This window comes from Lathamus discolor, chromosome Z (genome assembly GCF_037157495.1).
Source record: "Lathamus discolor isolate bLatDis1 chromosome Z, bLatDis1.hap1, whole genome shotgun sequence".
Taxonomy (NCBI): Eukaryota; Metazoa; Chordata; class Aves; order Psittaciformes; family Psittacidae; genus Lathamus; species Lathamus discolor.
This window is the reverse complement of record NC_088909.1, coordinates 50,947,971-50,961,657: the sequence shown is the minus strand read 5'-3', so window position 1 is coordinate 50,961,657 and position 13,687 is coordinate 50,947,971. Positions and strand designations below refer to the sequence as shown.

Genomic DNA, 13,687 nt, shown 5'->3' with positions numbered 1-13,687 from the left:
ATGTCTTCTGATTTCTTTCTAATTCTCATTTTCAGTTTGTTTGCGTAATTAATAATGACCTTCTGCACTTAAACCCCTCGCAGACTGTCCCAAACTTGACTTCAATTTAATGCAGTTTCGCTTTTTGGTTTGTGAATGAACTGTCTGTTAACCCCCAAGCACAACTCAAAAGTTCATTATTCCCGAAATTTCCACTCACAGAGAGCCAGGGAGAAAAGACTGACACCCGAATAAAATCAGGAATCCACAGATAAGTTGTGTTTACTTTTCAAGCAGAAACTTTCCAAGCCACGTAGTAAACATTTTGCTTAAAACTACTTCTATTTTACTTACTTCTAACGCATTTATTAATCTCTCTGTAACCCTACCGTCGGTAAGTCCAAAGGAGAGTGTAATGAGGCTGCAGAAATGTATGCTCATGCTGCTCCGTTTCGTAAGCTGCTTCCGGTAGGCCAGGATTACAATTTGAATTTTCATCTATTAAACACCTCGTGCTGCAGACCCTTCTCTGTGACCGTGAAAGGTGTCCGGACACGTTCATTGTGGCGAGTTTCCAACTTTGCACAAACACTGAAAAGCAATCTTGCTGGAAGCGGGCAGTTTAGTATGACTCGGCTATTAATTTTTAAGGAGGAGGTTCTGTGATCTGTGACGAGACCAGTATTGTAATTGACAGGAGGAACTACCAACTGCTCATGCAGATATTTGAACCACTTAAGATGTCTTCATCCGCGTTTAAATATAAATATATATATATATATGTACGTATATCTTAAAAATTCCCAGAAGTGGGGTGTCCTTTGCGCAGCGTTCACAGCACACTCTGTCGGCTGCTGCCTAAAGTTAGTACCAGCCTGCAAAGGGAATCAAAATGTGTTTTTCGGCACGGCAGAAGCCCGGTTTATGCCGGCTAGTCGCTGCGAGCAGGGAGGACCGGGGCCGAGAAGCACTGGGGATGTTTTCCGAGGGCAGCGGGGACGGATTGGCAGGAAATCTCGTTTCGTGAAAGAGAGAGGCCTTATTTTGGGGGGTGGGGTGGGGAGGACTACAGGGACACGACTCCTTTCAGCGCTGTAAGGTCACACCACTTCGGCATGGTGGCCGGAGCCAACATCTGCCCCAGCGCCGCCGTCCCTGTTTCTTCAAGGACGGGGCAGGCGCTGCCTAACGGACGAGGGAGGGTCACTGGCTGTTGGGCATTAAGCTGGCTTTATATGAAAGTGGCTTAGAGCCACATTTGCATGACAAAGCCATTTACGTGTATCTCATCAATAAGGACGACTACAGGCTGCATTTGTTCTCTCTCCGGGCTCTCGCATCACGCGCAACCATTAAAGGTAGCGGCGGGAATGTCGGTAAGCGAGGCCGCCGGTGCCATGCTGAGCGCGGCGCGGGTCACCCGGTGCCCCGAGCAGCCGCCGAGCCAGTTCCCCGTCTTCTTTATCCTTTCGGGGCGGACAGACGTGCTCGGGAGCTGCTCGGGCAGGCCCGGCCAGGCGCTGCCGCGGCCGCGCCCGGGGGGAACCGGGGCCGCGCTGTGTGCGGGCGGAGGAACGGGGAACGGCGCGAGTGCGGAGAACCGGGGCGTCCCGGCCGGCGCGGCGCGCTGCGGGGTCGCTGCGGAGGGCGCGGGGAGGCGGACAAAGGGGGGATCTGGCGGGTGACGCTGCTCAGGAATTCCTGCCGCCGCGCCGGGCGGGGGAAGGGAAGGGAAGGGAAGGGCAGGGCCGGGAGGAACGGGCGGTGCGGTGTCTGCTTTTTTTCTCTCCACAGGGTTGCCCAAGCCCGCAGCGGGGGGTGCTGCAGAAAGCGCTCGAAGCGGCACACGCGGCCCAGCGCGGAAATCGCAGGGTCATGGCTCCCCTCCCCCTCCCCACCCCACCCCGATACCCGCACCGGAGCCCAAAACCGGGTCCGCCGCCGCGGCGGTGCCCGCTCCCCGGGCCTTTCCCTCGCACGCCCCGTCCGCTTCCCGGACACCCCCCCCAGCCCCTCGTGGCCTCACGCCACGCAGGCCCCCGCCCCGCCAGGCCCCGCGCACCCCTGCCCCCCCCCTCCTTTGCACACCCCCCCCCACCCCCCCCACCCGCCGCGGATCCCGGCACGCCCCGCGCGGCGGAGAGGCGGGGCCCGCCGTGGCGGTGCGGGGAGGCGAGGCGGCGGCTGCGCGCATGCGTGGGGGCCTCGCCCCTCTCGCCCCCTCCCCCGCCTCGCGCTGTGCGCCGGCGCAGTGCGGCGCGACTCGTGCGAGGGGAAGGGCGAGTCGCGGCTGTCGGAGCAAGGGGGGCATCCGCGGCGCTCCGCGCCTCCGCTGCCGCCGCCATGGCGGGCGCGGCACCGGCGCCCGCACCGGCACCAGCACCCGCACCCGTCCCCGTCCCGGCGGCTGAGAAAGTGGAGACCTCGGCGGCATCGGTCGAGAAACCGTCACTTTCGACGGCAGCGCTGGCGAGGATGGAACGGAACCGGCAACGAGCGCTGGCACTGCGGCAGGCGCGGCTGGCGGCTCGGCCCTATCCTGCCGCAGGTCGGACGGCGCTGGAGTGTCCCGGCTTCGCCGGGCAGCTCCCCGCGCCCTTCTCTTTTTCCTTGTGGGGGGGCGAAGGTTGGGGGGGGGGGGAGCGCCTCGGGGCGGCGGGAGAGGGAACGCGTGGGGGGGGGCAAGGAGAGCGCGGGAGGTGTGGGGGGAAGGGGGGTAAACCGCGAGGCACGAGGGCCCCCTCCCTTCCCCCACGTTGCTGGGGAGGGGGGGAGGGGGGGAAAAGGAGGTCCAGCGCGCGCGCGCCGGGCCCCCGGCTTCGCGCGCGCGGCGGGGGGGGGGGGGGGGGGGAGTTGGAGGGGGGGGGGTGTGGGGGGGTGGAGAAAAGAGGAATGGTGTGGGGGAAGAACGGGCGTGCGCAGGCGCGCCCCCTGCTGGCGGCGGCTCCAGCCGCGGCACTTAACGCGGCGTCTCGTTTGTCTTCCGCAGGCGGGCAGCGGGTGAGGGCCCCCGCCAAGGTCGTGGATACGGGAGGGGGCTTCTTCCTGGAGGAGGAGGAGGAGGAGGAGCAGGAGGAAGGGGCCGGCGGCGGCGCCGGGAAAATCGTGCATCCCCCCGGTAAAAAAAGCCAGAGACCCTCGGGGGAGGGAGCGGAGCAGGAAAGAGGCGGCGCCGAGTGCGCGGGGCTGGCGCGGGAGGGCAGGAAGGAGCGGGGGCAGCAGCGAGCGGCGGCATGGGCGGGAGGGCGCGGGAGAGAGGGCGCCTTTCTCTTTTTCCCGGGCTTTTTCCACCCCTTTCTTCTCCCCCTTTTTTTTTCTCTCTCTTTTTTTTTTTCCCCCTTTTTTTCCGCTTCTTTCCCCCCCTCAATTTTCCTTTTTTTTCGTTCCCCCTTTCTGGATGTGCTGAATTCCTGGCGCGTCCGAATTCTTTCAGCATTAAGCACGCGGTAATTAAAAATGGAGAATTTTAAGCCGCGGAAGTGGGACACAGGCAGTGCCCTTGGGTATATATAGCACGTTTCTTCTTTTTTTTTTTTTTTTCCTTCGATAAACCTTATTTCTACGATTTCTTTCGGGAATTGGAATTTTGAGAGCAAAGTAAGTGTGAATCCGCGGGATTTCGTTGGTTTTGGGAATTTAGAGGTTGATGGCGTTTATGCTGAGATGAGAGCACTGCTGCAGTGCCAGCTTTTAACGTTATAAAACGTACTCTGACGCCAAATTGCTGATCGGTTGGTGGAGGATTTCAACGCATTGTCTAGTGATATTCTTCCTCCAAAAAGCAAATGGAGAAGTAAGGATCCTAAAATAGATCCAATTTCTTCTCTGGGATTGCCTTTGTCTTGCTTTGTTCTGCTCTGAATCGGCTGCGGGGCTATTGGTGCAGTATCTCTTTGTTAGAAATCGCCATCAGATTCATTAAGCTTGTAAATTGTGAGCAGTTTTACTTCTTTTGAGGTACAAATGTTTAACAATAAATTAAGTGGATCTGGGATGCCTTTGCACGGGGGGAGGTGTTTTTTGCTGTGTAATTCTTGATGTCATTGTCTTAATAAAATGCCTCTACGGTCGGGAGTACTGCCTGAAATGATGAAATGTGATGTAAGAGCATGACTATGTGAAGTACTGAGCATCCCCCCCTGTCGCTTGCGGGGCTGAATTGGCATAAAATGTCGCGTTTGCTAGATCGAATCTGCTATAAATGCAACCGTAATTAAAAATGTATGGTGCTGCATATCAAGCATTAATCTTATCTTTCAGGTATTGTTAAAATTTTGCGGCATTGCCTCACTTCTAGCGCATGAAACTGTATAAAAATGTTAGAATTTTTGTTAAAATTACAATGTTACTGCTAGAGAAGCGATTTTCATAGCTGCGGTGTTTCTCGGTGTCCCACGGAACGTAAAGCGGATGGCGATGACGCTGGAGGTGATCTGCCCGGCGAGGATGCGTCCAGCAGCGGTAGCCGGCAGTGAAATGAGTCTGGGCTTGGAGCAGTGCTGAGAGGGCTTGGGGAGAGGATTGTAGTGGAGCTCCATCCCCATTCCACTCCTAGCAGCTCTCTGGCCATCCTCCTCCGTTTCTGCCACCCGGAACAGACAAGAAGCAAGCTTTTGCAACCATCCCGTGCCTCCATTGAGCTCGTTTAGGGGAGAGGCAGGTGTGGCTGAGCTAGGAAAAAAAACTGGAGCAGACTGAGAGGACTATGATACCAGTGCTGCTCCAGTGCCACTTCCTGCTCACGCCACCCTCTTCAAACTGCATCCCCTTCTCTGCTTCCTCCTGTTACTGCCTGCACGTCCTCTCTAAATCGGGGCGTATTTTGGAGGGCCAGAATGGAGGAAGCTGTAGGAGGGGATATGAAGCACTCCATGAGGAAACGGGGAGGGTTTTTTTTTTTTTGTTTGTTTGTTTTATTTTTTAACAGTGGCTAAGTCGAAACAAATGTGTGCATTTCAGTGTTGAAATTGAATACTTTGTACAGTTAACCTTCCAGCAAGAACAAAAATACACCGGCAGAGATGGGATTAAATGATAATAATGGGTTTGAATTTGTACTTGTATCTGTTGGGGAAAACTTCAATAGAGGAGTGAAACTAGTCTGTAACAAATACCTCTATAATGTGAATTTTAGTAAAGTCGCCTGTAATACCAATTCCAGATGTTTGGCTTTTAATGTTGCAGTTCCCTAAAAACAAAAAAAATTTGTTTTTCCATTAGCACCTGTGCTAGAAATTGACTATCTCATCTGTGGAGACTGTGGCAAAGAATTCATGGATTCGTACCTTATGCAGCACTTTGATTGGGCAACATGTGATAATTGCAGGTATTGCAAATAATCAGCAGAAGAAAGCTTTATGTAAAGATTGCTGGCTATGATAGAGTTAATTACAAATGTGCTGATTAATCAGGCTGTCGGCAGGGACGTTTATCAGTAACTTTAAATACTTACTGAAAAAGTAAACGGGGGTTGTGGGATTACCTGTATTTCCCCTTATGGGAGTGAGGAACAGCTCATTGTCTCGTGAGCCTGTGTCGGGGTTAAGGAATATCGGTGGGATTTTGGCGTTAACGTGGTGGAAGCACGGTGTCGTAGAGGGCGATAAAGTGTGCTTGTCGGCATGGAGATGTGTTCGGTGTGGCAGACCACGGCTATGCAAAATGCTGATAGAACGCAGAGTACCGGCTTTCTGAAGCAGTGCCGGGATTAGGAGAGTATTTGCAGTCCTCGGGAATTAACCTGAGTAAAGTTAGTACTTTGATCAGCACAAGAGAGCCGGGAGCAGGGAGCCAAAGGGCAGAATCCCCGTGCAATGTTAACGGGTTGAGCTGCACGGTAAGCAGGAGTTCGACCTTGGGCAGGGGGCACTTATCTCAAACAGAAAATGCTCCAAAAGCCGCAGAGATAACCGGGGTAGTGAAACGGACTCTGAAGCAGCAGCCAACCAGCCATTAGTGTCAGAATGAATGGGGGAGGAAAGAAAAAACAAAGATAGCAGCTGGGAGTTTGTTCTGAGAGCTTCCCTGCTTACTACAGGGAGCGGCCAGGGTGTGCACATGGTGTGGGCAGCTCAGTCATTAGAGGCAAAGTGCTGTCTCCAAGATAAAGTGGGTGGATGGAGCTTGTCAAGCAGAGGGCTCCGAGGCTGAGGAGTGGTTTTCTGTCGGAGCTGTTGCAGCTGAGCACTAGCGATTCGTTGCTGCATTAGCTTTTACGGTGAACTTTGAATTCTAGTAAAGCTGCATTGGCAGCAGTGCTTCCTTGATGGCCGTTGCTAGCAATTACTGTTTGGCAGATTGTTCCGGCTCCAGCAATTCGAGTTACACTTCAGTCAGGATTGCGCAAATGTAGGGTTTTTTTTCATTAACTCATAAACGCTGCTGTGGCTGCAGAGTTTTTCACTGACTGGTAGAATCTAAAGTCTTTGTTGCACGGTTCCTCCGCCTATTTGCATTTGGAAGGGAGTGCACCGCCTGTGTTGCTAATCTGATTCTGGGATCTAGAAGCATATGGAGTGTGTATATTCTCAGGTGATCTGACCTGTCTTGCATTACGTATTCTTTCTCTTCTGACCATGTGTCAGGCTTGTGCTTTTTACCTCTTGAGTTGCATCTGGGTTAGGCGAATACCTAAAATTATTCATACTTTTCAAGTTTCAGCTACTCCCTCTTGTAAGAATATGTAAGAAAAGCACTTCTAGAAGAACAGGCTTCTCAGCCTACGTGTGCTTAAATGGGAGAACTTTTAAACTTAATTTCTGTAAACCCAGCCTGGAGTTTAGCTGTAGATTGTTAGAATCTGAAGTTATTTGCATACATAAAAAACTGAGAGAATGAGAGCAGCCTGTATTTCAGGAATGTTAGAAATGGTGGGGATTTAGATGTTAATAACAGGGCTTTCAGGTGCAGCTTTTTGCCTTCCAGAGACACTGAAGATAAGCATAAGCTTATAACAAGGACAGAAGCAAAAGAAGAGTATCTTCTTAAAGACTGTGATTTGGATAAGAGGGAGCCAGTGCTCAGATTCATTGTGAAGAAAAACCCTCATAATTCACGATGGGGTGACATGAAACTTTATTTAAAACCACAGGTACAGAAACTTAATATATTTCAGAACTCTTTTTACCTTCTTACAACTTTGTTAGCCAAAATATTGTCACTTTGGTTCTGATTTCTGAATGACTTTGTCAAAATTAAGTATATTCCGGGTAGCTAGGGTAAATTTTCTGTACAGTTAAAGAGCTGTGGTCCAAACTCATGAAGTGTCTGTGATTTGGGAGCATTGTAGAGATGTTCGTGGCCCACAACTCGGTGGTGTGCACAGCTGCAGGTCATGAAGCACATGGCCTTTCAGTGACACTGAAATGGTGTGGGGCAGCTGCTGCTGTGTGCAGTCCTTTGTAGCTGTGGCCTCGTGTTTGCAGCTCTCCCCTTAGAGGCAGCAGGAAAGGCAAGTAGGTTTTCCAGGGCTCTTGTTTTGTCTCGTTTGCTGCTTTTGTAGGTGTGCTTCTCCTTTAGTGGAGTATGTGCAAAATTAGAGCTGGGTTTGATTTGTTGCATTTACTAATACTAAAAATCAGTGTTGCCTCTTACTGTGGAAGCAATGCATGTTTGCAGTCGAAAGCTGAGAGACAGATGGGAGACTGAGGCAAGATTGGGTTGGCTTGTGTAGGGGAAAAGAATTACATTTGTGAGTTAGAATAGTTTACTTTTATAATTTCAGGGCAAAAAGAAACATGTATGTCCATCCTGTAGGTAATCAAGCGTTCCCTTGAAGTCTGGGGTAGTGAAGAATCATTGCAAGAGGCAAAGGAACTGCGCCGTGGAAACAGAGAGAAGATGAAACAGAAGAAGTTTGATAAGAAAGTTAAAGGTAAAGAGATAAACTTACATATTGCAGTACCTGAAGTGAAGTACAGTTCTGCTTGAATTTGTTTCTGCATCTGATGAAAGTATTCAGAGTACTTTCAGTGTGGCAAAATGGAGGCTTTCAGGAGCTGTGTGGGTAAGCCCAGAGCAGTCTGGTCTGACCTCATAGCTGACTATTTTGGGCAGAGGGTTGGACCTCTGGTAGGGAGCTGAGGTCCTTTCCAACCTGAATTACCCTGTTGTCCTGTGGACATGGCGTGAGAGAAAACTACAATGGTTCATTATGATGCTTTAAATGGTTTTTTCTTATGACCCAGAATGTGCCATAGATTGTTACGTTTTCTGACCTGGGGAGGCTGTGGATTTTTGTGGCAGTGGGTTATAATTCTGTCATGCATGTGCTTTCAGGTGGACTAAATGTAAATGAATGTAGAAAATGCCTTTTCCCACTGTTCACAGCATCCCCAGCTGCTGGTTTTACTGCTTATTATCCTTGTTTTTTCCTGAAAAATTAGTATTTAGGAGAGTGGAACTCCTAAAAAATACTTTGAGCACAGACATGCTGAAGTCTTAAGGAAGACCACGTGCTCCTTCATAAGAGCTGTGGCTTACCATGGTGTCTGTGCCGCCCATCTGTGCTTCTCTCTGGGTCGGCAGAGCTCAGACTGGCTGTACTGGTATTGTCTGGCAGGGGCCCAGCGTGAGGCTGAGCAAATAACCCGGCTGTGCTGTGTGTGGTGTGCTGTGCTGTGCTGTGCTGTGCTGTGGTGCTGGCTGTGGCGCATGGAGGGACCAGGCGCATGGGGGGACTGGGCCCCGGTGTAGCCAAGATGCCGAAGCAGAGTACAAGCACAGGCCTAAACATGACGGGGTGCGCAGCCCGAGCAGCTTGGCTCCAACGTGGCGGCGTTGTGCTGCTCCGCGTGCTTGCAACATCCGGGGGAGCATCCCGGGCTCGGCAGGGCCTGCTCGCATGGAACCCGCCGGCTTCGCTGCGGCTGCTGTGGTGCAACTCACAGCAGTAGCGCTGGGCCTGGAGCTGAGAGTGCCAGCTCATCCGGGAGGCTTGCTGTGACCAGAATGAGAAGTGCTCTGCCCTGCCCGGGCGAAACAAACGGGGCGTTCTTGCGAAAACTCTGCGTTGCACTGACCCCTCTTGGATACCTTGGAATGGCTCTGTGTAAAAAGGCAGCGGGCAACGTGTGTGTATTCCGTATGGAAAATCTTCCCCTCTGAGACAGCGTTGTCAGGCTAGTTCTCCTCCTTTAAAAGATGCAAACAAGGCAAAGGTTGCCAGGCAAGTCAGAGCTTGTTCCTGCAGTAGCAGATTCTCACCAGAATGTATGGAAGACAGGCAACAGGCAGATTGGCATCTCTGGTCTTGGTTAGCTTGAGTGTTACTAACTATTGCTTAAGATTTACCAAAACCTTAAAATTTTCTTGTATTTCCCACCAGAACTGCGCCGTGCCGTGAGGAGTAGTCTGTGGAAGAAAAAAACCAGTATCCACGAACATGAGTATGGACCAGAAGAAAACATTGACGAATCTACCTATAAAAAGACATGTGCTGTATGCGGCCATGAATTAACTTACGAAAAGATGTAGTGATAACCATTCCCCCACCACCACCCCCCGGCCTTTAGTTATCTTTTTAATGGTATTTTGTATCGAAGTCAAATAAATGCTGATTATGAACAAGCTATTGCCGAATATCTCTGAGGAAAGGGGTTCACTGGTTGGAAGAAGCTCAGTACAGAACAATGCGCGTTGGGTTTTACGCTCGATCTGCCTGGTCCGGTTTGCTGTTCCTGGGGGAGGGGGCATCTGGCTGATACAGCAGCTTCCCTGCTGGTGGGAGACCTAGGCTGGGAGATTCGGCTCCATTAAAGGAGAGCGTTCCCAAGAGGAGCGGCGCCTGCTCCGGGGAGGTTCTGACACGTCTCGGCGTGATTCATAAGGGGCAGTTGTTAGCAGGATCCTCTGCGGTGTTTCACCCCCCAGGTTTCGGGCCAGAGACCAAGGCTACTCTCACACCACAGCTCTGTCCGAAATTTGCAACTGAAAAGGGTAAATGCCTTTCCTCGGGGGCAGGAGGGAAGTGGCATTCCAAGGTAGATCTCTTAAGTGCACCCAACTGTTTGCTTTCAATAGAGGGTGGATTTGCTTTCAGGTGCAAATTTCGGGTCTTAACAGCTGTGGTGGAATGCCGGTGGAAGCGACTGAAGTGAGGGAACACGCTCTGCGTTTGTTTGCCATTATGCGCATAGCCAAAACCTGCGAAGTCTCCGGAGGCTCGGGGGAGCCCGGGCCCCCGCTGCTGTGAATTGAAACGCTAAAGGCAGAGGTGCCGGAGCCGGGGGGGGGGCAGGCGGCGATGGACCCTGAACGAGCCTTCACCGCCCTCCCCGGGCAGGCAGCGCCCTGTTGACCGGCCTCTCCCCACCACCACTGGGACCGGGGCACCTCGGGAGAAGGCCGGTCCCGGCGCTGCGCTGGGCCCCGTGCCTCCTCTGCAGGGCCGGTGCGCTCCGGGCGCTGACTCACGGCCGGCGGGCATGCCGCAGCACCGGCGCCCTGTCCTACCCAGCCCGGCCCGGCCCGGCCGCCCTGCAGCCGGGAGGCGGAAGGCAGAGGAGGGTTTCCCCGCCAGCCCTGGCGGCAGCGGCAGCACCACGCTTGCCTCGCCCGGCCCGCAGGAGGACGAGGGAGGCTGCCGGAGCAGCCCGTGGTGCCAGGAGGAGAAGCGCTGGCGGGGCATTAGTCAGGGACCAGCCACGGCCCTGCGGAAACGAAACTGCTCCACCCCGGCCGCATGAACCCCGAACCAGAACGCACCCCCACCGCCCGTCACCGTTGTGTCAGAGCCCCCAGAAGCAGCAGGACAAACGCTGCAGTGACAACCTGGTTCACCTTCATTTATTTTTAATTGTGCATTTTTTCCCCCAACCGCACCACATTTCTACAGCATCTTTACGCTACCCGCCACCACCCCCCCCCCACCATGCTTCGGCAGTTGCAGGGTTGTCCAGTCAGCTGCTGGTATTGCTTTGTGAACGTCCCCAGTGTGCCGGTCATGTCAGGTGTACAGCGCTGGACCCACAGAGCGGGGAAGGTGGCAGGAAATGTCATCACAGCCCACGAACGCCACGTAAATCAAATCGATTCTGAAAGACAGTGCTAGGTGGTTTCAAATTGTAGGATTATGCGCTCAGGCATGTGCAACTGGATCTCAAGCACCCGTATTTGTCAAGGCTCAGAGGAAGTTACAGGTTCGCAAGTTTTAACTAACTGCGTTATCAGTTTTATGGAAGTCACGTTTATAGTCAGACCCCCACCATTAGCTAGTATCAGAACTCTGACACTGGTCCAAGCCAGTGAAAAAACTATCAAAACCCAATTAAAATCTCTACAGTATTAAATGTTTCTTTAAAAAAGACCCAAACAGCTATTTGATTATTCAAGAACAGTAACAAAAAAATATCTGAAGTATTAGTCTGTGCATGGCTGGCAAAACCCTTGCATAAAGCAAATTTACAACAAGTAACAGTATACCCTGAAGTAATGGAAGGAAGAACCGAACCAGAAAAGGTAAAGCAGAGAAAGAAGTAACAAATCTAAGTAAGTCTATGAGGATATATGAGAATGCTATTGGCCACTTACAAACTTAGGTAAAAATAGGAAGCTCCGTTTCTAACCCCCTTGGTTGATCAGGAGATCAGCTGATCCTGAAGTATTGCTGAAATACCTTAATAGGTACAGTGCTTAGAAAGCAAATAAATCATACAGGAACAGACCTGCTCAAAGCTTGTCTCTTTCTAAGCTTAAACTGAACAGCAATGGCTATGCAACCCTTTAAATATTCACCTGAAAAATCAAGAGGCTAAGAGCAGCCTGGAAATGCCCTGTATGCTAGCAAACTGGAGCACCTAAGGCAGCGCCTTACCATCTGTCACTGCTTACCCTAATAGACACCACGCTGGCTTGCTGTTTATGTACGTAATGTTATCTGTGTAACTCAAAACTGAGGCTACTCTATTCTCGGGTTGTTTTGCCTCCACTGTGAGATATCGCCTAATTCAGCACTAAAATGTTTTCTGAAGACACGGGAACTGCGTGCTGTTATAGCATGTTTAAACCAAGGGCACGGCCGCAGATGCAGATACTGCAAAGTTGCGGTTACTGAGCTAGATAAAGGGAGAGCACTTGGTTCATCCAGCACCATTACTGGGAAGATTTCTGGCATCCCTGCAGTCCAGCCTAGTGCAAGTGTGGCAGCCCAAGAGGCTGAAATACAGGAAGAAGCTGAAGCAGGTCCTGCCAGAAGCTGCCCTGGCACCAGGTGCTGGAGCTCCCAACACCCAGGTAGGGGCTGAAGCATGGAAGTCCCTGGTCTGTTCCGCTCCAGCCCTGGTTTGCTGTCTCTGTGTACCAGTAAAGACTCCTGACAGGAGCAATTTATGACTCTTCGACCACACTGTGAGGAGGGCTGAGTTTTTCAGATGCTGCCCATGAAGTTTCTCTGCCACTTGTTTGTAGCTGCTGCAACAAGACACTGCATAATAAATTTCGAAACACATATTCCAACTGTATTACAACCACGTTCTTCCAAACTGAAAATCTAGCTGGCTTGGTAGCAAATCCAAATGCTCTATACTACTTTGAAAGCTTAAGCTCAAGTGTTTCACATCCCCAAAGTTAAGACACTTTTTCTATGCCATACTAGAGACGTTGCCACACTTCACCGAGAAGGTGCATCCCTTTCATACTCACAAACCAGTATCAACTGTTTCTCATTTCTGTAATTCCTATAACTCAAGGGCCAGGCTAAAAAATTCTATTGTTCGAGGGCTTTTATGTCGGGGCTCTTTTTTTTGGCTTTTCTTTTTCTCCTGATTTTTATACAAATAAAAAACAAGAAACGAAAATACTATCATAAAGTCAAAACTCAAACCAAGTTGAAAGATGAAGAAAATAGTTCTTACTTCACGTCTATCCCCTATCAGCCATCTCTTATAAGGCTTATGATGCTTACACAGTTTGCTGTTGGTTAGAGTACTGTATTGTTTTATATTGGAGCACACGAAAGCCAGTTTTAGTCAAAAAATTTTTCTATCCCCATATCAAGTTTTATAATGTAAAAAAACCAAACATTAAATTCACTAAAGTCCTGCAGGCAAGACTTTGCCCGTGAATAATCCTCAAGCCTGCAGAGCACAGAACTGCTGAAACACGGCCAGTATATGGTGGTCCAGTTCAGCTGTAAACAGGAGGTTCTCTAGGGTAACCATGTATTGCTGGATGATCTGGTGATGCTGGCAAATAAAACAAACAAAACACATTTCATTTGTATTTGTGTAAGAACAAGCAGAGAGGTCAAGACTTGTAAGAATCACGAGTCAAACGTTTTCGTTTAAGTTGCTAAGCATATCTCATTTCCACAACACAGGAGCCACCGACAAGGCAAAGTGTGATGCTGAGCCACACTGACCGCAAGAAGAAAGCAAGTGTGGAAGTCCTGTTTGAAGAGCTCCCTGAAGCTCCTCACTCCTGGATCCTGAATCGTGCGCAGGATCCCATGCAACTGCAGAGATTCCTAAGAGGATCACGATACTTGCTCTCCTCTGGAGACAGACCTACTGCCCATGAAGGGTTCAGCTCAGAGTCTTGAGACTCTGTAGGTACAGAGACCTACACTACCAGTCCCATTCTTCTACAGTTCCGCTGCTCATACAGGTGTAATTTTACATTCCCGTCACTTTCATGCTGCCACCTGTGCTTGTTACCTGATTTAATACAGAGCCAAAAATTCAAAAAAGACCTTTAATAGCTATTTATGCAT

General features: G+C 50.9%; 2 protein-coding genes across 3 annotated transcripts in view; one reads left to right on the top strand and one right to left on the bottom strand.

Moving 5' to 3' along the window:
- Nucleotides 1-1,095: 1,095 nt before the first annotated feature.
- Nucleotides 1,096-9,546, top strand: XPA (XPA, DNA damage recognition and repair factor). Its single transcript, XM_065661600.1, has 7 exons — nt 1,096-1,355; nt 1,774-2,527; nt 2,969-3,097; nt 5,200-5,305; nt 6,904-7,069; nt 7,735-7,852; nt 9,305-9,546. Exons 1-7 carry the CDS (start codon nt 1,242-1,244, stop codon nt 9,451-9,453), a joined length of 1,536 nt encoding a protein of 511 aa, XP_065517672.1. The 5' UTR covers nt 1,096-1,241; the 3' UTR covers nt 9,454-9,546.
- A 1,191-nt stretch (nt 9,547-10,737) lies between these two features.
- The window catches only part of NCBP1 (nuclear cap binding protein subunit 1), a 34,705-nt gene continuing 31,755 nt past the window's right edge, over nt 10,738-13,687 (bottom strand). For both annotated transcript variants that reach the window (XM_065663471.1, XM_065663470.1), the window contains one exon: nt 10,738-13,160. In XM_065663471.1, coding sequence (XP_065519543.1) covers nt 13,047-13,160 — 114 coding nt within the window. In that variant the 3' untranslated portion in view covers nt 10,738-13,046. The remainder of the gene's footprint in view (nt 13,161-13,687) is intronic.